Source organism: Cydia amplana, chromosome Z (genome assembly GCF_948474715.1).
Source record: "Cydia amplana chromosome Z, ilCydAmpl1.1, whole genome shotgun sequence".
NCBI classification, from domain to species: domain Eukaryota; kingdom Metazoa; phylum Arthropoda; class Insecta; order Lepidoptera; family Tortricidae; genus Cydia; species Cydia amplana.
This window is the reverse complement of record NC_086096.1, coordinates 27,586,598-27,613,418: the sequence shown is the minus strand read 5'-3', so window position 1 is coordinate 27,613,418 and position 26,821 is coordinate 27,586,598. Positions and strand designations below refer to the sequence as shown.

Genomic DNA, 26,821 nt, shown 5'->3' with positions numbered 1-26,821 from the left:
TATTAAAAAAACAAGAAAACCTATTTAGCGTTTTTAAAAATTCATCCCCCGAGGAGGTTAAAAAGGGGTTGAAAATTTGTATGGAGATCAATTATTTTTGAGAGTGCGGGACTTAAATCTTTGTATAAAGTCATATTATTAGAACACAAGAAAACTAATTTCAGCGTTTTTAAAAATTCATCCCATAACAGGGTTAAAAAGGGGTTGAAAGTTTGTATAGGTTATAATTTTATTTAAAGCTAGGAACTTGAAGCTTCGTAAAAGGTATTTTATTACGAGAAAAGAAAACTAATTTCAGAGTCTTTGATAATTCATCCACCAAGGTGGTGAAAAGGGGGTAGAAAATTTGTATGCAACCCAAATATTTATTTGAGCGCGGGACTTGAATCGTTGTATAAATGCATATTATTAGAATACAAGAAAAGTAATTACAGCGTTTTTAAAAATTCATCCCAAAAGGTTAAGAGTTGGACTTAAACAGGGGTTGAGGTTGGTAGAGGGTTTAAATTTTATTTAAAGCTAGGAACTTCAAACTTCATAAATAGGTAGGTTAGGTAGTACGTTTTATTAAATAGTGGGCTTGAAAATCTTCTAGGGGTTGAGATAGATTATATCGAGAACAATTTTATTCAGTTAGGGGCTTGAAACTTCGTAGCCAGGTTGTGAAAGACAAATCTCATGCGTTGTATAATAATTAACAAATGATTAACTGTCCCTACTGCTATCTTTTGCTGCATAATTTTCTAAGCTAATATAGAATTTATAACCACCAATATACAAATCCACGTGTACGAAGTCGCGGGCAACAGCTAGTATTTTATAAGTAGGTAAATTACTTGACATGGGCAATGGGCCAGTTGCCAATAAAGGCCCCAGTACACAATGGGCCATCGCCGGCCACTCCAAGGGACGCAGCCATGCGGTAGGTAGAATGAGATAGCAATATCACTCGCTCCCTCTAACGCATAAATGCGTCCCTTAGAGTGGCCGGCGATGGCCCATTGTGAATTGGGGCCTTAACAGTCATGCATGAGTTATGCTTCTTCATGGCAATTATAAGTATAAATTATAATCAAACTACTTAGCTAAGTAAAGAAAGAGTTTGGAAACTTTACATAATCACTAATCATGAGACATTTAAGAAAAGGAAAATTTTTGATATACCTACTCTGATATGATCACTGATACCTATAAAATGTCTACCGCTGTGCGTGTTAAAAGTTGAATCTCCTATTCGTCTTCTATGTTTCCGGTACCTATATGTAATGAAATATACCTACGCCAATTGCTTTGAATATGATTAACAAATACATACAAAATAAGAACGTTTTTTTTTTACCAGTCATGGACAGTAGGTTTCACGCCAAACTTAAGCAGCTCTATGACTCTTGCTTATGGTAAAAGGTTGTGAGTGTATAAAAACTGATTTTAAAATATATGCCTACCTACTTGTTTTACAGGATTTGTGGTTTATGGCTCGTCGTCTTTTTACTAAACTTAATCAGGATATAATCATTATCAGGAACTTATTCTATCACTTGTTTTGATAAAAACGAATATAATATAAAGTAATTAAACCGAAAAAGTTGTCTGCCTGCGCTAGGCACATGTACGATTGAACGAACAGAGCTCCGCTGAAATTACGAAATTGCAAAACAGAGAGACGCCATAAAAGCGGTAGTCTAACTATGCTCGGGTGGACGGTGTAAAAATGATTACAATATATTCGAGTTTGACCTTAAGATTCGTAAGACCTAACTAGCGTAAAGTAAATTATAGGTACCCACTATCTAACATCTAGGAAGATTGAAACAATCGGATTTCAATATTTAACCCAAGGAATAATGTAAAATACGGCAAGAATAAACTCCGTTCACCTAGCAGCTCGGCTACTTTACAATAAAATGGATTGCAATTTCCTGCGAAGAGACGTCTACCGCATGCCGTGAATGTAACAACTAAAGGAAACCCTCCAAGCTGCGCAAACTTGTGCTTTCATCCCATACAAATGGAATGTATCGTAACTGTAACCGACGCCAAGGATGAGTTTTAATGATTGCTGAGAAGTTATACTCGTACAATCAAGAATAATGAAAACGGGTATCTTTGGACAAGAAAAATGATGAACCTGCATATATGCTATATATACATTAGGTATATATATCCTCTGTAGAAACCCGTTTTAATTTATTTAAAATGCTATTTATATTTTATACTAGTTTTTCTAAATGCCTTGGTTTTAACTGGTTTTTTGCAAAGTGCCTTAGTTTTGGTTCAAACACAAGAGAATGCTAAACATAAATAGTGATTCAAACATTATTATAAATATTTATACGGTTACATACATAGTCATTTCTCCGCAAGTTTGATAAAAAACATTGCGTGTTGCTCCGGGGGTAAGAATATTGTTACGCGTGTCTTTAATTCACTCCAGCCTGCGGCTATCGTAAATATTATACAAACTCTCGTACAATATTTCACTAACCCCCCTCGTTGCACAATGTACTATAACAGTTGATGTTGAACAGTTGACAAGTCATGTTGTGAAAATTTTCGGAAACCCACATTTAGTATGCCCCAGCGAGACTTGGAATCGATTGTATTTTCTCACCAAATTCCTGAGAATGTTGCACACAAAATGCCATCTCCGCCGCATCACTGCATGACTCATACTCGTATTCTCCTTGATATATTTTAATAAGAAGCATACAAATACCGTATTATTTTTGTAATTGTTATTTCTATTGAACATTTATTTACATATATAAATAATATATATACATACTTACGTATAAAGTAAAATTTTAATGATTTTATAGCTCATTACAATTATTGAGTTGTATGGGTTTGTGCTTTACAATAATTTACATCGGCGGACGATAATGTGTGGGCGGACTGTAATTTTACCGGATTTATTCTACATTTATTTCGCTTAAGTAATACTTTATTTATTTTCTTTGTATTTTTGTGATGAAAAACGATTCGTTTAACACGGGTGGTCTTAATCTCTAGCGTCCCACGGTCCTAACACTACCTAATTAGTACAATGATATTTAAATCATTATTAAATTGAACAGAGTTGCGTGTTGATCGTTCTATTTTAAAACAAAACAATATCAATTCCATTTACTGAAGAGGCCGGTATCGATTTTAGTGGCAAAATAGTAAAATTGATAGATTTAGTAAATTAGTAAGGATTTTTTTCCGATGGACGTTTAGGTAAACGCGCGTAAAGCACTGATTTTGTAGAGCTTATTTGTAAAAATCGTAAAGTTTGGACTGCTAAAAATGGTAATTTTGTATCACACATATCCTGTACTCCACCTTTTATAGACTAGGTACATTTTTGTTATATGATATTGAACAAGAGTAAATGAAAGTTGGACGAAATCAATTTTCACCAGAAATTACTTCAAAACAAGTGACAATTTTTCGTCAAATTCGACTTAATTTCAACGTAAAGTTGATACTTAAACAATCTACAACATTTCCTGAAACTGTTCTTATACATCATTTTGTATAATTTACCACTACATATATCATTTTTTGATGAATTTTTAAAAACTGCCGCTTCTCGTCATATATTGCCGGTGACGCACGCTCGGGACCTCATTATTAAAAGGCAAGATGAGAAGACGTAATAGAAACCAATACTTGTTATTTAGATATTACGTAACAAAAGGTGGACGACTAAATGACTAAATCTATCAATTTTACATGTTGGCTCTAAAATCATTCACGGGCTCTTAAGTTTACACTGTAAATTCAAGTGATAAAAACCACTCTTTTTACAATTTTGGAAATATTATTACGCAATGTGCTATTTTTGTTTACCTTTGATTATTCATTTCTGATTTAGTTAATTGTGTAAGGTTTAAGTTAATTTTCTTCTTAAGTATTTTGCTCACCAATGTAAAATTAATCCGCAATAACTATGCAACACGGGCAGGAAATTATTGCAAACTTCACCGATCAAAGCCATTAACTTCCGAATAGGTATGTACCTTCCTAGACGTCGGTGTTAGCATAGGTATTTTACCTGCCACTACATTCTCACACTTTCCAAGTTGTCTAGAGCCCGTACCATGAGTCACTGACAGTGTCAAAACTGACATTTACGCTATCGAGAACGTAATTTACTTTCAATACATCTCGTTTGCACTAATATGCGAGTACGAGCGAGATGACACTTTTTATACCTCTAAATAATTTTAGATTATAGTTTTTGTATCTTTGTTTTTTATTTTCTCATAAGTATTATTATAGTTTTTTTTGGAATTCGACATTTAGAGACTTTATACATATTTGATATTTGCGGCTTAGTTGTATTTTATAATTGTTGATGTGTTTTTTTTTTGCTGTATGTAAATTCCATGTTGACGTGTAAAAGTGCCCTTGTGGCCTATTTGCTGAATAAATGTTGATGTTTGATGTATAGAAAGTAAATTACGTTCTCGACGGCGTTTATGTCAGTGACAAACTGATGGTAGCCGTATAGTTGTGCACAAGCAATACAATTTATTATTTAATTACGTAGGTAAAATAAGTTCAAATTAAGATTAGATTAGAAGGATTATATCGCTTACAATGAATTTAAAATACATCCCGATAGTGCTAAACCATTATATCGTTCGTGGTCAACGGGTCTCCCTTATGCGATATACCTCTAGTATGTGATCCGTTTTCATAGTTTTATTTCATGAGTAACTAACGCGGTAACCGAAGACAACATTAAGGAATAGTTATTTGTTTTACAAGTGGGCAAAGTTGTTGCTTAACCGCTCGTGCTAATATTGATACCCGCGCAAGCGAAAGATTCCAAAATTGAAAAATGGAATCTTGAACGTTGCGAGGGTTTCAAAGCACAAGGGTTAAACAAAATTTGCCTCCGAGTGAAACACAAAATTTTTCACCACACCAACCCGAAGCAAATCTTAAATGTAAAATATCAAACAAAATCAAACTAAATCAAATCCAAATGAATGTTATTAAATATTTATCATCCAAAATCACCATTTAAAAGTAAATTCTACCAGCAAACATAGGAAAACAACTCAAAATTTGCATTTTATTACTTTGCCTCACATGTGAATAAAATGCAACTTCGCTATCAGTTTTTGAAGTGCAAAGTAAGCCTTTCCGAGCTTGTGTGGTGAAAAAATATTTAGTTCTAGAAGTGTAATGATAACGAACTCTAACAGAGTGTACTTATATCGAAGGTTTGATAACTTTGATATAAAGGACGAATAGGGATGATGACACATGTTGAATTTTATAACAAAATCTAGTAAAATAGATAGCAAACGAGCAATTTATCACAATACTGTGGATATTAAAATAAAATATTGAAAAAGTACAAAAATAAAGGACCTGAAAGTTTCAAAATTTAAGCTTTTTTTAACTTCCAAAAACGATCAAAGTAAGGGTACCATTCGATTCCTTACATTTCATCCAAAAAAATATTGTATAGCAACTATATACATAAACGCAATATTTCACCGACCAAAACGCAATTTTCTTGTTTTGTCCATACTACAAGATGGGCTCCCAGAGACCTTGACGTACAGAATACAGATCTTTATTGGTAAAAGCAGATTTTACAGTCGTCACGTCACAGTACGTCACGTTCCCTTGTCGTTTTGTTTAGGGCGTTCCGCGAGTGAAGTGCGACTGTCGGCCTTTGACTACAATTTCTGACTTTTGTGTTACTTTAATGCAATGGGTCCCATATAGACATTTGATCCTAAAAACAAACCCGAACTATTGATACCATAAATGAAAATTAGTCATGTAGCCTATTGGGAGTCGCAGTGGTGCGGAAAATTAGTAAACAATAATCATTGTTTCAACACAGAACCTAAATCGGATGGGTTCGTAGGTACGTGGTAGAGCGACTGCGTGCACACGACAAAGTTGCCGACTTGTGTCCGGAAGCGTGTGCCTTTTTATTATTCATTTCAACTTGTTCCACTGCTTTGGTTTTCCGGCTGTCATTGTATTTAACTCGCAACAAATGGATTCAAAAGCAACGTTTCCCTTTAACTGTATAATTAAACTTAAGATGTAGGTACAATACTTTAGGAGTATTTTAAAGGTAGTGTAGGTAAGACTATTTTGTATTGCACGCTCTTGGAGTATCAATAGTTATTTGTTTTACAAGGAGGCAAAGTTGTTGTTTAACCGCTCGTGGTATTATTGACATCCGAGCAAGCGAAAGATTCCATAAGTGGACCACGAGCGTACCGAGCATAATTATTAAGCTTATACACTACCTATATTCAACTTATATATAGTTAAATAGTTTAAAAACCAATAAATCCCTTGGGAGCAATATTAGCCATTATTCCCTGGGCGCCGCTAACCTTCTGCATCTACAACGTGCATGCCTGCGTGGAAACTATATACTAACCCTTTACGACTAACTGATAGCAAAAATCTAACGCCTTGGAGGGGACTGAGGCTGGTCAGGCTGACAGCCAGTGGCGGATTTGCAGTCTTTGCCGCCCTAGGCTCAGACCCTGTAGCCGCCCCTTCAGCATCAGCACCCATCATATTGACTACATTTAGGTCAGGCAACGAAAAGGTATAGAGGGAAATGCTTGGGACACATTTTTAACTTAGTAACTTTGTTTGGACTCGTTAGGAGGCGAAAATATCAAAAGTCCCCGGCCGTAGCCCTTGAGCGAAGGTAGGGGGGTTTGATTTGAAGGTTCCATTTTTCGGTTTTTCGCTTATAATATCTTAGAAATTATGCGTCGTTGTGACATGATCATTATACAAAATCAAAGCTGATAAAATTTGCTACAAGTTTTATACAGTCGAGTTTTTCGATAGGTATCTTGTTTAGTTTTTGAGATAGCCGCTCTTGAATGTCTATAATTTTGCATTAAATTTCCATCAATAATATTCACGGTGCTCACGAGGAAAGGAACCCGAAAGATTTTGACAGTGTAGCAGATCTGCGAAATCGACTCCACACTCGCGTTCGCGGCTTCGCGCAGCGATTCGCGCACGAGTGTGGAGGGCCCTATACAAGCCCCCCTCCAGACTATTGTGCGTGAATCGCGGCGCGACTTCGCCGAGCGAACATATCGCGACGTTAACCGAGAAGTTTGCGAGTGTGGGTCATAACCCACACTCGCAAACTTCTCGGTGATTTCGCAGTTTAGTTCGGGCCAAGATGGCTGAAAAGCATCAGGTGATCGAGTTTAATTGTCATTTATCTAAGGCATCATACTTGCTGTAGCTATTTTTCCATTTTGTTTTGTTGTAAAACCGTAAAATATAGCCGCTGTATATAATAGAATTAATATTTATCTTGCAACTGATGAGCCAAAATAGTGTGTATTGTGGAGTCTTGCAAGTTCGCGCTTCGCGCCTCCTTTGACGCTGGCCGAAAAACCGACAAAAAACGGGAAACAAGGCGCGAAGGCGTGAACAATCTGTGAAATCGACCCCACACTCGCGTTCGCGGCTTCGCGCCGCGATTCGCGCACAACTGTGGAGCGCCCTCAAGATATCGAAAAACTGTACTAAATAAAACTTGTAGCAAATTTAATCAGCTTTCATTTTGTACAATGATCAGTCGTTAGAACGCATAGTTTCCGAGATATAAGCGAAAAACCGGAAAATAGGACCTTCAAACCTCCCTCTTCCCCCGGCTCAAGGGCTACGGCCGGGGACTTTTGATATGTTCACCTCCTAACTAGTTCAAACAAAGTTACGAAGTCAAAAATTGTGTTCCAAGCATTTCCCTCTATACCTTTTTTTTGAGAATTCGTTGCCTGGCCTAATTTTAAGTTATTTCTTGTTATCATCAGCGATTTTTTTGTCACAATTTGCCGCCCCTAATATCTCGCCGCCCTAGGCTCGAGCCTACTGTGCCTTATGGGAAATCCGCCACTGCTGACAGCATGCCACTATAGTGTTTTTTTTTTTCAAACTATGAGATGTGCCATGTATGGCATATTACTTTATATTAAAAAACTGACTATGACTGGCAGTCTGGCATAGGTAGTAACCGAATAGACGTACCCGTGAACGTGGCGGTCGTGGTGTGTCCGGCTAGGTCGGGGCGGGCGCGCGCGCCGCCCGCATGCTATCAGCTGGCCGCCGCCGGCGCGGACATCTCCCCCGCCAACTCCCGCTCACCGTCTTGCGCCTGCACATATCACAACCGATCATAATAAACACCTAGCTAACTTAACAAATCGCTTCTTTCGCTAATCGCTTGGCTGCGTATACTTAACATAACATTTAAGTATTGGTTCGGTTAAATAGTGTTTTTTTGAAAAACAAATTATAAAGTGGCATATAACCTTTTGTTTAAAATTTATTAAGGATGATTTCTTACCTTCACACTTTTTTCTTAACTCTAATACTATTCTCAAAAATAAAAATAAACTGTCAATCGGGACATATTTCATACTAAAAAGGGGGGTTGCGGCAGGGGTAGGGACGCTAGTGTGCGTAAAGCACCATACCTAAAGGTATCATAGTACATTCATAAAAGGCTGGCTATAATTTGTTTGTCTTCCCCACAACACAAGTTAACCGAATCATATGTGTAAATTTAAAGGACATATTCAGAATATGTAAAATATCACACAGTAATTTCGATATTTAATTGCGGTCTAAGATTATCAAATATTACTACTTATTGATTTCTTCTTTTCTTGCTGTTGTTGTTGTCTGTACATGTCCGTACATGTTTTGTGTCACACTTGGTCAAAAAAGATCTTATTTCACGCAGGTGTACTGAAGGACAAATGTATACATATATTGATCCCGCGTGAATTATGTATTGCGAAAAAAGCTATAATCCCTATATAGACTATACACCGTGTTTTTATTGAATTCCGTTAACTTCGGGGTATGGTTAAGTACGTTTAAGAGAACTAAATGGCATAGTTAGTTTTAAAAAAAAAATTTTTTTTTGCTTTTTTACAAAAAAAAAAATGTTTTAAAACTAATTAAATGTAGCATATAGCGTTGTTGTAACACGAGCATTACATTTAACTCAACCAAACAATTGAAATCTGTGACATATCAATGTCATTTCGAACATCGATCGACCGAGATTGTACTTAAGTCTAGTAGCAAATGTATGAACTCATTCTAAACACTAATCAATATGTAAACCGGCCCTAAGGCAAGTGTACACGCTTGTAGAGGCCTTATAAATATAGCAAAAAATTAAATTATTGATTATCTCCGAAATGGAGTTAATTAGAATATCGGTGTCTTTGAGAAAGTTACTTGATTTAAGCTCAGGAATGCACCCTTGAAATTAACGGAAATCAAAAAAAAAACACGATTTAAATTTAACAACTTTCCGTACGCAATTTTAGTAGGCAACCTATTTGCAATGTGTCAACTATCAACGTAATGTGTCTATCACTGATTTAAACTTTCACGATTTTTACACATTAGTAAACGAATATCGACATTCGATAAATCGAATATCGTTAGTGTTGTGTGTCGACAGAGTGACATCCCTAGTGCGCAAAACGTTCAAGCTGATAAACAAGACCAAGTGCGGGTAGTTCTAAAAACTCGCGCGGTTAGAAGATGCTGATGTCAGCTTAAGTCAGTCTTCTCCGAGACCACGGGGACAACGCCGTCCTCGAAACGTCGGAGGTAAATCTTAAAACTTAGATACGCGATTAAGTCCCGTTGTACAATTTAATAATGTGTCTATCGTTTATTTTTGATCACAAATAAATAACAGATGCTATACTATAACCTTTTCAAGGCAAATTACGTCACATTGTGTGGGTACAAAGTATTTTCGCTCTACGCCTAGTATAGACAACCGCTACACTCTACAGGCTACGACGTAGTGCTACGCCCGGAGCTCGGTAGGTTTATTTTTACGCAATCCTAAAAATGTAGCATCAAATAAAAGCAAGTTTTGCAATGAACCAGAAAATATAAAAGTTCATGTTGTTTTATTTTCAATTCCTAAATATGATCGGGTTTTTCCGAGAACGTAGGTAAAATCCATCCATGTTTGTTCGCGAAAGCGACCAATGAATGCCATTTTTAGAAATGATATTATTTAATCTGTGGTCCTGGGTTTTAAGGCGAAAACGGAGTTTTCGAAAAGTCGTAGCGCTTTTTTAGATCTTGAGCATTTCTCTAGGGACTTCAGCGATTAAAATCATGAGTTTCAACTTTCGATTGGTAGAAAAACACGAACATAGGTCTAACCGCGCTCTATAATTTATAAAATAAATGTTGCACAGTCACTAAAAATATTAAAATGATTTCTAAAAATGTGCAATATATTTCTTGAGGGAACTCGGCGATTACTTTTTTATTATTAAAACACACAAAAACGCTTAGTGAGAGTGAGAGAAAAACACGAAAACTATTAAAAATATTTTTTAGGCTTAATTTTGTGGTGTAAGTGAAGAAGCACAGAAGCATGATAATTTCCCAAGTTAAAATTAGAGAACAACAAGATTATTCTCGTCGCCATTGCATCAGAAGTTACACAGACCCTAAATGCCAACCTTACAAGGCGTAAAGTCTATTTTTTTATTCGGTAGACTAAAATGACATTTCATAGTATGAACATCATGTGTCATTTCATACTATGAAATGTCATTTTAGTCTACCGAATAAAAAAATAGACTTTAGGTAAATATTACAAACAAACAAAAAAGGATGCATTTAATATATTTATCTCGTCAAGTGAATAATAAAATTCTTATGAGAATAAATTATTCTAAACGTAAAAAAAACTTAACCTGCAATAACCTTTACATTAGTGATTACACCTGCTTTCATTTGATCCTGCATGTTTTAGAATTGAATGGGAGCAATATCATGCGCCTTAAGAGAGTTAAGAGGGAAGTATAGCTACTAACAAAAGGTACTTTTTTCATACAATTTCTATTTCGGGAGAAAACGTTTTCCCTAACTAAATTTTAACATAATAATACCACTTTGATTTTGATGTCGATCGCTTCAGCATAATATATTCTAGGTTTAAGGTCTCTGCCCACTACACCGTATCATACCATGACCGTGCTATGAACGTGTCAGGAAAAAAAATATTCTTTGTATTAAAAAGTATGAGACTATGCCCACTAGCCCGTTCCGTCACCGACCATACCCGTAGCGTGCCATGCACGGACCGTCAAAAATTGTCGGCGAGGATATTTTGCCGGTGCCGAAACGCTACGTGCATGGCACGCAACATGGCCAGAACGGTGCGTGCAGGCGGCGAAACGGTAGCATACGGGTTATAACCGCGTATGGTGACCATTCTAAGCCCGTTATAAACGCGTTGCCGTATCTGTTGCTCGCTCTTGCCAGTATGACAACCATTCGCTCGCTCTTTCTGACGAGTCTGGCTCTCGCGAATAAAACGCGGGTACTAAGGGGATGAAACGCGGATGCTACGGGGATTATAGGCGAATGCTATGGGGATGATACGCAGTTACTACGGGCACTAAACCCGTTATGTACGGATATGAAACAATGTCGACACGGTGTAGTGGGCATAGTAGTCCGTGTCGCGTTACATTCCGTGCTTGATACGTTCATGGCACGGTCATGGTATGATACGGTGTAGTGGGCAGAGACCTTTATGGGTTTCGTGTAGTTTTTTCATTGTGTCAATAACATACTAAAACATCATAGAGAATGGAAAATATTTAGAAGTGGAAAAATGTTTTCTCTTTTTTATGGATGATGGAGAAATCATACCTATTTTTTTTCCATATCATGAATTGGTTATTATACCTATAAACTAGAATAATCTGCCTACCTGGCCAAGGTGACAATCACTATCGCTACGACAACGAAACGCTTTGTGTCTCTCTATCACTCTTCCATATTAGTGTAACAGTGAGTTGCGTTTCGATCGCCCCGAAGCGTAAGTGATTGGCATGTTGGCTACGCGGCCTGATATGTATAACATAGGTTTAGTTACCTACTTAATTATGACTTATGACTGTATCTCCGATACCACCCGCTTGCTTGTTTTTATAATACTGGTTCAAAAGAACAAGCAGCAGGAAGGATTGTTTGGAACGAAACAATCCAATTTCATTCAGCCAAAACCATTCATACTGTAGCATCGCCACACATCTATTCGACTACAGCTTGCCTGTTACTGACACTCATTCCAAAAACGTTTTCGTTTTCGCCTAGCCTTGTGTCACACGTCAAAACGACACTGATATCCCTCGAATTCCGACTTCATGTTGTTGCCAATATCCATATTCAAGCACAGAAATGATAAAAATAAGTAGTTTTTATAAAAATGTCAAGAACTGATTTGTTAGAATTAGCTTGATTATGAATATTATGATTAAAACATTAAATTTATATACACAATTTATGATCAATTTCCTCTTCCTTATTTCCTTTAAATCATTGACAATATATGATAGGTAATTATTATTTTCATTCTATTTTTGAAGTAACAAAACTACATTATTTCGTAGGTAAATTTCTTGTAAGTACTAAATCAGATTAACAGCGTCATTTTAAACAACTAATAATTTAAGAAATATAACTATATGATGGAGATTATTTAATTAGTCCCGCAATATACATAGTTCAATTTCTTTAATTTTCAGTTGTTTAAAATAAGTTTAGGATCTATGACTGTTATGAGCTCTTCTATTAGTTAATAGGTACGTTAAGAACGTCGACCCGGTATATAGGTGATATTGAATTGGAATATGTGTGTATGGCGTGTTAATAAGGTTTGTTTGTTAAATATCAATCCTGACATGTCAAGTGCTACGTTAATAAAGTGTAAGTAAAAAATAGTTTATAAGGAATCCTGTCTACGCAAGCTATACTTCTGCGGGGTTTGTACGAATGCTAAAATAAATGAACTACAGGTATACGAATCAGTTAATTATTTCAATGTAATTATGTCGCGAGTTCGTTGTCAAGAATCTCTAAGCAGTTGTAGCGTTACGTAAGCAGTGACCAAAGGCTTTTAATAACACTTTTACGCCAAAAAAAAAATTAGGCAACGCGCTTGCAGTATTCTAAACTCTTTTACAGTACATATGGCGCTAATTTACCGCCCTAGTACGGTAACAAGCACTATAAGTGCGTATGTCGAAAATTGAAAGGGCTATAATTATGTACTGTAAAACGTTGTACTTTACACGTGCGAAAAGGTAGTTCGCAACGAGTGGCGATAAATTAAAACACGACCTTTTCGCAATTTCCTACTTTTCGCACTTGTATCGTAATGTACTATTACAGTACATATGGTGCACTTTCCGCGCCTATGTCGTAAATTTAAAGGGCTACATATATACTGTAAAACGTTGTACAATAGACGTGAGAATAGGTAATTCGCAACTCGTTTCGACGAATTTATCACCACTCGTTGCGAATTTCCTACTTTCAACACTTGCAACCAAAAAAACTATTTCTTTATATAGCGATAGATATATTATAGCAATTTAAAGTCTCATAGTCATAAAAAGTACTGCCACCAAAAATTTGCATAAATATTTATTTTATTGAGGACTAAATAGGTATACCTAGGTAGACTAATAGGTAAGGTAGGTATAGTAAGGTAGGTTATGGAGCCAGGACTTTTTATAACAATTAGACTTTCAAATAAGAACATTGGCATGAAATTATAAATTAAATTAATAGCATAATTTATATTTAGACATTGATAAAGTATTAAACTTAATGTAGCATTTGATAGTAATGCCTTTTATACATGTGGCGTAACCACAAATTGATGCTACTAGTAAGATCGGGCAGTTATCAAATCGACACACCTGTTACATTGGCATTATCTAATGGTAATCGAAGAGGCAGTCTCCCCTACTGTGAGCGGAGTTAATTAACCTATAATATTCATCGTTCTTTTGGTTCGATTATAGGAAATGAGAGCACCAAAGATAATTAATTGTACTCAAAGTTAACAATACACGTGCGCGACTTTATCCACTCCCAGTAGAGGTTAAAATACAACCGCAGCTCCCCAGGGGCGGGTAGCTTCGTAATTCATTCATTTTTATTCCGAATAAGACTCGCTTGAGCTGTTTGCTTGCGGAAAATCGTTACCGGCGAACGACAATCGCTATGCGGGGAATCGTCATACGCAACGCACCCACTTACACATGATTCGCGGTCGCGGCTTCTTTACATCGCGCCACAATCGTCGGTCCCGGGGAGCGTGGTCACAGAGCTAAGGACTACACGAGCACATGCACTGCGCGAATACCCGCACCAGTACCTAAGTTCTGACGGTGCTGGTCGGCACGGACTCGTTGGAGATGACCGGTATACAAGCCAGAGACCCCTGCCGGGCGCGGCGGACAGTGGACCGAGGTCGCGACTCACGTCTCGCGGGACGACGGTCGCACGGAGACGAGGCACGGCGGTGCGGTACGGAGCGAGCGCTTGCACGGGCCACTGCCGACACACGACAACCTCCGTCGCAATGACGAAGCGCCCGGGTTCGCGCGCGCGCTCTATGACGCAGCCTCCCGAATCTCTCCGATCATCTGCGAGAACTCACGAAATAAAGGTGAACAAACCGCCCGCGCCTCCTTTTCTCGCACGGGGAGGAGGTCAAAAGGATTTGGACTCTCTCGTAGCATTTTACGGTTCGATCGCCCTTAGAAAACCTTTAATTCACCATCGATGTGAAGTTTTTTTTACTACAAAGCTATTTAGCATTTTATATAAACGTTATAATGATCAATTAGAGCCACAGTAGGTATATTACATACTGGTCTACTAAAGGATATATGTAGTTATATAATTTAGATGTAACAATAGGCAATTGGTACTAACGAGCGTAGGTATGAATGGAGAAGTCCACGCGACAAATCAACCGACCGCTGTTTTTAATACGAATTTAAATCTTCTCGGGGCAGAGGTGTAGGGTTGGAGCCGGTCTACCTAGCTTTATTTGACGTTCATAAGCGCATTGTAATTATGCCTACTTGAAAAAAATATTAAAAAAAAAAAAAAGAATACTTACCTATATACCTGGCACCGTAAAACCACCCAAATATTCCTCCAAAAGCTCTGAACTAAGGTCCAAATGTAACTCGTATCGTTCGATTACGATCGTCGTATTACTGTGGCAAGATATTTATAAAAATGTAAGAAAAAAGTCAAGACATCCAAAATACACTGCTACTCCCTCCCTCTGGTAAACTTTATTTATATAAGACGCACTGCTACTAGTATATAACTACCTAAGTACATTGAACGTGTGCACATAGTAGTCATAGGCGTAATAAGAGTGGCCTGGTAATAACACAGTAAAAATGTTGTTCCACCCGTATGCAACGCGTAAACTTTATCAATCAGAATGCACAACTTACACTGTATCTGTGCGCTTCCGTGGTCATCTTTGACGGTCAACGGGTTATACTTAGCAAAAATCATAGGAAGTGACGTAAATAGATACTTAATTCTTATTTTATTTGTCATTTTATTTAACTTAATGAACTGGATGATTTTTTTACTAATGATAGGACTTGCTAATACGAGCCTGCTTGCTTGCCTTTGATTATAGCCCGAGCGGAATGTCACTTTGCCCACAGCGTCACATTTCAGTGAACTACTTTAAGCTATTTCGCTTTTACTGAACTGTGACGCGGTGGGCAAAGTTATGTTAAAGGGCAAAGTTTTATACTTATACGGTGATTTATTAATCAATTAATCAGAAATAACGAAATTGTAAGCAGATTTAGCAATAGATACTTGAGTAACTTTGTAATTTCTGTCGAAATCTTGTACCTACTAGTAAGTAGGTATATCTGTGTCCGTGAAAGACTTGTGAATATAATTTAATGTTACATTCGCCGCTTGCCAACCTACGGCAACCCTACAGGGCATACTTTCGCAGAGAATCTAGAGAATACATATGTGGTTAGCTGAGTTTGGGCAAGCATGCAAAGTATGCAAAAACGTCATTGTCTATTACCCAAAGGCAAATAAAAAAAAACACGTTGGTAGGTAATACATTATTATTTTTATTTTTGACCTACATTAACATCAATACAACACTAATGCTTCATTCACACACTTCGTATTCCGCGCTAATCGAATGTTGAAAGTCGTGATTTTCTAGAGAAAGTTCAAAAGCGTCACGGTGTTCCGAGAACTTGTCGAAAAAATAACTCGTATTCGTGTTACCGTTTATTTCTGATGTGGAATTGGAATTGCGTTGTGGCGTTGAGCAATTATAGTTTAATTCTGTTAAAGCGCTATTTCTAAATATGGACTTTCTCGGCGTAGAATGTTTATTGAAAATGAGTTTAACCATGTTCTGGCCGAGCTTTGCGGTCTTGACGAGGGGAGCTTTGGCTACTATGTCGTCGACTATGTCCGACAAATCGCTCCCGTGGACACTTTCACTAGCACATTTAAAAATATTGTGCAAATTTTTTGATTTATTTTTCTCATCGTCTTGAAGATCAATAAACATATTGGTATTGTTCTCATCCTGTAGCGACATATTTTTAAAGCTATTTCGTAATGAATGCAACATCTTGGAACATCTTTTTTTACTTGCAATAAAACTATTAAGAGTTCTTTGTCCTTTACTGTTAGAACAACTTTTTAATTTTCTTTTCAGTTTAACAACCTTTACAGATAGCTTACTGGAATTCAATCCGGGCGTTTTATTTGTCAAATCACAATTTCTTATGGAGTCGGTGAGATTAACAATTTGCTTTTCGTTTAATTTTTTCACTTTTCTGTTATACTTTCTCTTAGGCTTTTCGCCTTCCTCGACATCGTTTTTCCTCCTACGGGATGATTTCTTTTCCTTCTGTGGCTTCTTAATGGACTCTTCATATGCTTCCACTAAGTCCGGAAAGTATTTCCGTAATAAGTCTTGGCGTTCCGTTGTCGTCCACGGAGCAGTTCTATCTTCATCTTCTGTAACAAATACACCCGAACGCACGGTCATTTTAAAATATACCTAGTGAACGTGTTATTAATATAACATACTTAACATTTTTACAAAGGTTGTTTTCACTGAAATATTAATAATTATGAATACATACCTATATAATACTTTTAACTAATAATTGACAATTGACATACCTAAATAATAACGGAGAAGGTAGTAAATTCAACAAATTTACAACTTTATCTCTGAATCAGAAACCTATAAATATCTTGGTACCTACGTCACAGTCGTTGGGTATTGGGAATGAGAGTCGGTGACGGAGCTTTTTTTCAGTCGGCTCATAAAGTCACCTCACTGGGAGGCAAAAAAGTGCGCGCATTCAACGCCTGGGTAATGCCCTTCCCACATACTCTTCTGGCATACCAAGGTGGACAGACCTAGCTGGATGCCCTGGATCGTTGCATTTTGCAGTCTGATAAAAAACCTATAAGAATATGGTAGAAAGTACATTCTACATTAATTGAAAAATACAGGCCTAAATATACTTGCCTTCAAACTGTTCGTCCGAAATGAGGGCCTCGTACTGACCGTCTATATCGGTCCACTGGACCTCGTAACTGGGCACACCTGCAATGGACATAAAACAATAAACAGGACGGTAAACCGCGCTACAAGAACAGGATGCTGTTTACAATAATGTGTCAACCCACATTTATATTGCAATAAAATGTTAACTTTAAGTGTCAATTTTTAGGGTTAACATCATCATCATCTTATTGTTAAATGAATTTGGGTTGACACATTATTGCTTAACAGCGTCCAGTCTAGAACCATCGAAATATTTAAGATCAATTTTGGGAAGACCGTCTATGGGACAAGTTCGCCTACAAACTGTAAGTCTCGATTACGTTGTATATATAGTTACATTTGTACATGACATAAGAAAGGGCTAAATCTGTTCAGTCAGCGGTTAAGCGTGAAGCGTGTTTTTTTTTTATATATATTTTTACTTCGGCAGGGGATCAATATGATCATTAAATGAATCCAGCATCTCCGATTTATAAGAATAAGATACCGAACCTAGCCTAGTCAGTAGATAAATGATGTAGATATCTAGATAAAGTTGAGAGCTCCTCTAAAAATTTACATCACAAAAATCTTAATGGCTCCACTTCTTAAATCCGTCCTTGGGTCATGAGGACCAATCCTGCCAAAGGAAATGTTTGGTTCACGTATTTCATCTGGTAGTATCTCTATTATTTACCATTTTGAACTTATCGACTAGACAACGAAAGCAACTACCTAATTAATGACCAAGGTTAAGAACTCATACTTGCCTTTTGGGTTCCGTTTTTTCTTGATTTTAACTGGTTCAATGGTTTTGTGGGCTACGTCGTCTTGAAAATGCCATTTTGTCAAAAGAGGTAAAAACTTTTGCACGCTGTACTTTTCGGACCAATCCAGTTTTGAGGACATAAGTTTCTAAAAATAAAATACGAAAGTTAAGGTTTTTAAGAGATTCCAAAAACACTAGACCCAATTTTTATCCCGTCGGCACGTGTCGGAAATTCTTATCAACTCATTCTTTCTCTGTGCTCACACTGTAACAGATTTTACCTTAAGAAAATAAATATAATAGCATTTTCATACAGACGCGAGAGAAAAATATAACTCTACGATAGCTACGTTTAGGAGCAGTCATAATGATCAAATAATATTAATAATAAAGATATTGGGTTATCGATAAAGGAAACACTATTCCATCTACACCTCAAATTAATTTAACTAAATATTTACGGAAAATAAAGAAAACTAAATACCACAAATTGTATCAGGCTCGGGATAGGTTTCTTCAGAGTGTCAACGTCTAAATGTCCATGAGTAGAATCTAGGAACTCCTTCATAATTTTAGGTTCTGGAAACGGCATGCCGCAAGAAAGCGCCCGAGTGCGCAGCGCCAGCTCTCGTTTCACGGCGCTCACTTTCAATCTGTGCACAATATTGCACAATCACTAAAGAGGTGGATACTCTTTTCTTGTTGTTATTGCGTGCCTTAAGCTAGGGAATAACTGTGATAGAGAAGGTCAGAAGACTAACATAAAGGAAATCTCTAAATATGATAGTTTCGGAGATAAGTACTTTAGGAGAATTTTTACCAATTAATAAATTAATATATGCTAATATTGTAGTGGTCGGACACGTCGGCTACAATACTATAAGCGCCACTTGCACCATCCCACTAACCCGTTAACCGGTAAAAATAGTGTCCTTGAGTGTTACTTTGATTTTGATAGCAGGAAAGAAAAGTGCCACTTTGATCCCTACTAGCAAGGAAGAAGAAAATTATCGAAGTCATGTACATATTTTCTATAAGATATACATAAGTATATGACTTCGATAATTTTAGTAATTTCCATAAGTAAGAATAATTATTCATACCGTAATTCAAGGCTCACAGATATCGATGAACATATAGGCAACAAATTCTCTGCCAGCAACGCACATAAATATGTGTTCCCCGTCATTCAAAATCAGACCCCCGTGGCAATTAACACTCTATACTTATAAAGTTATAAGACACACCTACATTTAATATTATATATGACTTTCTCCTCTATTGAAGTGGGTTAAATCGTAATATTTACTAATTAAGTCTTGTTTTGTGTGCTTAAACGGCAAAAAAAATATAACGATACCACCTACATTTGGACGCCATTTCCTTTAGCGACAGAAAATACACATTTGTCCGGTATTTATAGTTCTTAACATGACCTTTACTTATTTTAAGTTGAATCTATGAATGTACTAGTATTTAAGCATAAATTTGATAATTACCATTGTATCAAACTTTTGTAGCATAAGTTTTTTAAATGAATAAATATTATTATCTAAGTATTATTTATTTAGGGAAAAGGATTAATTAATCCACAAAAAACTGTCAATAGAATTTGAACTTTCTGTCAATACGTAAAGTTCTTCATTCATTTAAATGACAAATTTTAAAAGATGGATCCTTTTCGCTAAACCCATTTGTAATTAGTTGGATTTGGGACAAGGTGGAACTGCTTAATTAGGTGCTTAATTCTTGATGGACTCTGGATTGGGACTAGACTAACTTCCTTCCAGTATATTTCAATCCGTTAGAATCTAATTTACCTACTTAGATAGAAAGGATCAGTACGAAAACGTCTATAAAGTAAAGAAAGGACGTTTAGCACGAGGAATTTTGTACATTGACCCGCATAATTATATTGCTTTACCGCTCGCACGTCATTGACCGTCGGCATCATGGGCAGGACAACAATACGAGGGGCGACTGAAAAGTTCGCGGCCTTAGATTTTTTTAAATGACACGAATATTTCAGCCTCCCCTCGTATAATTACGAGCGTGTGATAGAGATGGGAACAGGCGGCTCAGGGTACGAAATTCCTTGTGCTAAACTTTCTCTAGTACTCTAGTACTTTTTAAGCAATTATTAAATCAGAAATCAAGGACGCAGACCAAATTTCAAGTGAATCAAACAGGACGTTTTTAGGGATCCGTACCCAATGGGTAAAAACGGGACCCTATTACTAAGACTTCACTGTCCGTCCGTCTGTCTGTCTGTCACCAGGCTGTATCTCATGAACCGTAATAGCTAGACAGTTGAAATTTTCACAGATGGTGTATTTCTGTTGCAGCTATAACAACAAATACTAAAAAGTACAGAACCCTCGATGGGCGAGTCCGACCCGCTATTGTCCGGTTTTTACTTATCTACAAGTCTGTGTCCCACTGCTGGGCAACAGGGCTAATTTTCAACGTTTATTCTTTTATTCTTCAAATTATCCTGATCTTCAGAAATTTCCAAAGGCATCGTGTTCATGCTGCCATCTCTGACGTGATCTACTGTAACGCCTTACAATTTGTGGTACCCAATGGGAACAAAGCAATGGTTCCAACATAAGTTACAAGAATTTAATCAAATAAATACACCTACACAAGCAAACTGTATAGTTTAGATAGGGACGAAAGCTAAGTAAATGCTTGTAATTAAAGTTGGCGATTACATTCACACTTTTAGCCGCATCAAACCTACATCGCCACCTGTGGCGCGGAATTGCAATCATTATAAAAAGTTTTATCCGTCCGGCGACGGTTCCGTAATGTAGCTACACATTGTTTGCAAACCTGCACACAGATGGCGCCGATTTCAGAACAGTAACGTATCATTGACTTACTTCCTTACGTGCTCAATACGCCATCTTACATCATAGCCGATCAACAGGCATCCTTTGCTATCTTATAGTGGTTTACCTACAATATTCTATTTGATTTTGAGCCGGTATTGATTCATTTTATTGTGCCGCGGTACGTCCTCAAGGAGACAATATGAGAAACCCACCGCGAGGAGACACTTGAATATGTATGTTATATTGTATGTGTTGTCGTATCTTTAAAATATTCTTTATTTTGAGGCGTTTGATCCGCCTAGCCTGCCGTTTAGCCTAGTTCAACAAATGTACTAACTTGTGTCCTTTCTTCTCACAGCCGCGATGGGTCGCGCACACAGGGCACCCGTTCTTGGCGTGCGCGCGGCCCACGTGCCCGCAGCGGTCGCAGCGGCCCGGAGCGTACGCCCAGCGCGACTTCTCCTCGTACTGCTCGGGGTCACTGACCCATGGCACTAGCCTAGTTCAACAGACGTACTAACTTGTGTCCCTTGTCCTCACAGCCGCGATGGGTCGCGCACACAGGGCACCCGTTCTTGGCGTGCGCGCGGCCCACGTGCCCGCAGCGGTCGCAGCGGCCCGGAGCGTACGCCCAGCGCGACTTCTCCTCGTACTGCTCGGGGTCACTGACCCATGGCACTAGCCTAGTTCAACAGACGTACTAACTTGTGTCCCTTGTCCTCACAGCCGCGATGGGTCGCGCACACAGGGCACCCGTTCTTGGCGTGCGCGCGGCCCACGTGCCCGCAGCGGTCGCAGCGGCCCGGAGCGTACGCCCAGCGCGACTTCTCCTCGTACTGCTCGGGGTCACTGACCCATGGCACTAGCCTAGTTCAACAGACGTACTAACTTGTGTCCCTTGTCCTCACAGCCGCGATGGGTCGCGCACACAGGGCACCCGTTCTTGGCGTGCGCGCGGCCCACGTGCCCGCAGCGGTCGCAGCGGCCCGGAGCGTACGCCCAGCGCGACTTCTCCTCGTACTGCTCGGGGTCACTGACCCATGGCACTAGCCTAGTTCAACAGACGTACTAACTTGTGTCCCTTGTCCTCACAGCCGCGATGGGTCGCGCACACAGGGCACCCGTTCTTGGCGTGCGCGCGGCCCACGTGCCCGCAGCGGTCGCAGCGGCCCGGAGCGTACGCCCAGCGCGACTTCTCCTCGTACTGCTCGGGGTCACTGACCCATGGCACTAGCCTAGTTCAACAGACGTACTAACTTGTGTCCCTTGTCCTCACAGCCGCGATGGGTCGCGCACACAGGGCACCCGTTCTTGGCGTGCGCGCGGCCCACGTGCCCGCAGCGGTCGCAGCGGCCCGGAGCGTACGCCCAGCGCGACTTCTCCTCGTACTGCTCGGGGTCACTGACCCATGGCACTAGCCTAGTTCAACAGACGTACTAACTTGTGTCCCTTGTCCTCACAGCCGCGATGGGTCGCGCACACAGGGCACCCGTTCTTGGCGTGCGCGCGGCCCACGTGCCCGCAGCGGTCGCAGCGGCCCGGAGCGTACGCCCAGCGCGACTTCTCCTCGTACTGCTCGGGGTCACTGACCCATGGCACTAGCCTAGTTCAACAGACGTACTAACTTGTGTCCCTTGTCCTCACAGCCGCGATGGGTCGCGCACACAGGGCACCCGTTCTTGGCGTGCGCGCGGCCCACGTGCCCGCAGCGGTCGCAGCGGCCCGGAGCGTACGCCCAGCGCGACTTCTCCTCGTACTGCTCGGGGTCACTGACCCATGGCACTAGCCTAGTTCAACAGACGTACTAACTTGTGTCCCTTGTCCTCACAGCCGCGATGGGTCGCGCACACAGGGCACCCGTTCTTGGCGTGCGCGCGGCCCACGTGCCCGCAGCGGTCGCAGCGGCCCGGAGCGTACGCCCAGCGCGACTTCTCCTCGTACTGCTCGGGGTCACTGACCCATGGCACTAGCCTAGTTCAACAGACGTACTAACTTGTGTCCCTTGTCCTCACAGCCGCGATGGGTCGCGCACACAGGGCACCCGTTCTTGGCGTGCGCGCGGCCCACGTGCCCGCAGCGGTCGCAGCGGCCCGGAGCGGACGCCCAGCGCGACTTCTCCTCGTACTCCTCGGGGTCACTGACCCATGACACTAACCTGGTTCAACAAATGTGTCTTTACTATAAAATTAAAATTTGATTGTCACTTTACCAAGTTTCAGCCACTATGTTATCAATGTTATTATTGACACAATTAGGCTAGATGACAGCTAGTCATAGCAAGTAATTTATAAAAATATGTCATGTACCTATGTACGAATATTATGTCATATCATAAGGTGTTCAGCAAACTTTAAAGACTGCCGTATAAAGTAGGGGTTTACCTGGATATTATATCCTTGTCAGAAATAGTATGAAGATACGACAATACAGTGGTTATCGAGGACCCACACGCACCGAGGCCGTAGTCGCATCCACATAACAGAGCCAAAGCCACCATTTTGTTGCGGCCGAAACCTACAAAGATAACAAATACTTATACTTAATCGATCAAGAGAATTTCGAAACCTTCAAAAACCCAATGTACATAGGTAAACAGTAGGGCTATATTTAGTGCAGGAAAGAGTTACATAAACAAATATAACCACCTTACCATTATTCTGAAACATTTTCTCAGCGTCATAACAGTCGATCGAGCCATGCATGGCGCCCCCGCCAGACGCGCTCGACACGCTGAAGTTGCGATACACGCGTCGCGCGCCGTACGCGAAACAATCCGAGTCCTGGGATACTACAGCGTCTACCAGCTACATTTCAATACAAAATATTAATAAATTATCTTCTACTTTGAATTGGGATTGCCATTTTAACAACAACACAATTTCCATTTGAGCGTTGCAGAAACTGTCAACTTGTGATGAACATAGTCTAAATACATACGAAGGCAATATGAAAAGTGATAATAAACAAAGAACATAATTATATTGACGGCCGGTCTGGCCTAGTGGGTAGTGACCCTGCCTGCTAAGCCGATGGTCCTGGGTTCAAATCCCGGTAAGGGCATTTATTTGTGTGATGAACACTAATATTTGTTCCGGAGTCATGGATGTTTTCTATGTATATAAGTATGTATTTATCTATATAAGTATGTATATCGTCGCCTAGTACCCATAATACAAGCTTTGCTTAGTTTGGGGCTAGGTTGATCTGTGTAAGATGTCCCCCAATATTTATTTATTTATTTAAAAAATTACTTATTCCCGAAACTTCAGGATAGCCTGCAGAGTAATTCAAAAATAAGATCGAAGAAGATTAATACTAACATGTTGAGCATTTAGCTGTGCACAAGTAGCCTCAGCCTCTCCTTTTCCTTTTATGCATCTTACTCCCATTGACTTCAGAAGTGTTTCACACTGAAAGCAGGTTTTAGGGTATACACATGCTCTAAAACAATAATTATTTAAAAGTTGGTGTGCAAATCCCTACTAACGTTATGAATTCAAAAGTAACTTTATATGTCTGTTTGTTAAGGCCCCAGTACACAGTGGTAAAGGTGGTCCATGACAAGCCATCGCCATTGTGTACAGGGGGCAATGGTATACAATAGCCAACAACTGGCCAAGTGGATTAGTTATATCGTGGTGCGCAATCGGGAAGCAGTCGTTTTTTTGGCACACTTTAAAGGAATTGTGGAATGACCATTGTGTGAACACCTATGTGATGGCCTACAGGTGCACATTGCAAAGCATGGCTTGGCATGGCACATCGTTAGCCACTTTGTACTGAGGCTTTTACTTCTCCCCGAATAAACTGCTGAGCTGATTTAGATGAAATTTGGGTAGTTTTTACCAATCATGATCATCATTCCAAGCAGACAAAGTTGCGGGCAGCAGCTAGTAACTAATAAATTTATCACACAGGTTAACAAAAAAGGAGTACCCTTTTATGTGGTACAATCAGAAAATTTGGCTGCAAAATCATTACTCAGTACCTGTAAATTCCTTCATTGTAATGACACAAATCACCAGATTACAAATGTAAAGATAATTATAACCATTGTAGTTTGTATAGGCCTAAGTTTGAGAAAAGTGTGTGCAGGTCTAGTGTACAGGGGTCGGCAAACTTTTGAGAAGACAAGGTAATTGCAATAGAAATCATCAGTTTAACGCATTCACTGCCAGGGGGTGTAGCCTAGGAACAAACTAGTATGACGGTGGACGCACATGTGCGTCGGGGGCAGTGAATGTGTTAAGGAGCCCTAAAGAGCCTCAAGTTTATTTTCCGTGGTGTAACAACTCTCAAGCATTAATTTTATGTTTACGGTTTGCCGAACCCTGGTGTAGTAGCTTAACTGATTTAGCTTTTATTCTTTATAATAATGGAAGTGGATTAGCTAGAGTATGTAACCCTGAATCCTTATACCTCTTTGAGGACATTACTGAATCTTTTTCTTCTAACGTCAGGCTGTTTGTTAGTTACAGTTTCAGTTCTGGGAGCAGCTCCTCTGAATTGGATAGCATTACGAGTAGCCATCACATCTCGTTTAAGCTCTGGTGCATCTCCGTCCAGTACGAATATTGGCTCTACATCAGCTAAGAGGAGGTATATAGTTCGGAAAAACAAATTCCTGAAAAAAATAAACTTTTTAATCTGTGAGTGCTTGTAGGTCTTAAGACTAAGAATTTTAAAAATACTACCTTAAATATAACTTTGGCTGAATATGGTACTCTGTAACATTTTGGCTGTCACACACCCATCCTGCCAAATCCACAGCTAGTACCTCTCCTCTTATCTGAATAATTAAAAAACATAATCATGTGTACTTGAATAAAAAGACAATAGCTAAATATGTTAACACACCAAGTTAAAACATACCTCATGAAGAGATTTCTTTTCACTGAACGGGGTTAATACAGTCCAAAGTCCTTTTATTCCCATTTCCTTCGAAGTCTAAATTTCTTAAATAAAAGTACGACTTACACACAAAGAAAACATTAAATTTTGCCAATTTTCCCTAAAGGAATTTCTTTCATCATATTGAAAGCCTCACCTTCTTCAAACTAAACCATACTTTATAGCAGTACCAAATCTATTAAAACTTCGAATAAAAGTTACGAAAATATTACACAAACACACGTAATAATACGAAAATATCTAAATTCAAATCAAATTCAAAGTATACTGAGCAACCATAACGGAATTATTTTGACAACCTACGACTTGACATTTTTTTTTATAGTGCTTACAGACGGCCGCACCGGACCACGACCTTGGTGTAGTCTGCCGCACGTTCGATCGTGTGTAAGGTTACGCCGTACGTTCGTTAAAGCCATAACACATAACCGCACCGAACCGCGACCTTGGTCCGCCGCACCCATAAGTGAGAGCGAGAAACAGATCTTTTTATCGCTCTCACTTATAGGTGCGTTGCACCGTGACCTTGAACGGTGCTGTAGTGTGTTATGGCTATTAAGCATGCAGTTTCCCAGTATTGTTTATAGTTTGTCAAAGGACTGTCTCATTTCAAACATAGACAGAGATAATCATACTATCTTTGTCTTACACTGGTGGTAAAGAAAAGGATGAGTATAGTTTTTGTCATGTTTTTTTTGTTCTTATTTACTGAGAATTTGGTTTGACCAACTATATTTATCCCGAAGACGAGGTGAGGCAGTATGGCCTATGGTCTTAGCCTGTCCATAAGGCAGAATTAAAAAAAATGTTTATCTGTCATTGTCAAAGATGTTTGTGTTTTGTGTTGATTTTGCGTTGAAT

At 39.1% G+C, this 26,821-nt stretch overlaps 2 protein-coding genes across 7 annotated transcripts in view; both read right to left on the bottom strand.

Annotated features, from left to right (window-relative positions):
* The window catches only part of LOC134661415 (cyclic nucleotide-gated cation channel alpha-3), a 110,612-nt gene extending 95,995 nt beyond the window's left edge, over window positions 1-14,617 (bottom strand). For 2 of the 6 annotated variants that reach the window (XM_063517490.1, XM_063517494.1), the window contains exons 1-2: window positions 14,119-14,617; window positions 8,035-8,161 (exon numbers count right to left, since the gene is read on the bottom strand). The gene's annotated coding sequence lies outside the window, so the exon portion shown is untranslated. The remainder of the gene's footprint in view (window positions 1-8,034; window positions 8,162-14,118) is intronic. The other 4 variants (XM_063517493.1, XM_063517495.1, XM_063517491.1 and 1 more) reach the window with 3 other exon arrangements.
* Window positions 14,618-15,996: 1,379 nt separating this feature from the next.
* On the bottom strand, window positions 15,997-26,196 carry LOC134660778 (flap endonuclease GEN). The gene is made up of 11 exons (XM_063516565.1): window positions 25,922-26,196; window positions 25,744-25,838; window positions 25,469-25,673; window positions 24,370-24,459; window positions 23,700-23,853; window positions 23,431-23,563; window positions 23,043-23,204; window positions 18,697-18,865; window positions 18,214-18,358; window positions 17,426-17,503; window positions 15,997-16,902 (listed from the first exon to the last, which is right to left on the bottom strand). Exons 1-11 carry the CDS (start codon window positions 25,982-25,984, stop codon window positions 16,034-16,036), a joined length of 2,163 nt encoding a protein of 720 aa, XP_063372635.1. The 5' UTR covers window positions 25,985-26,196; the 3' UTR covers window positions 15,997-16,033.
* Window positions 26,197-26,821: the final 625 nt, after the last annotated feature.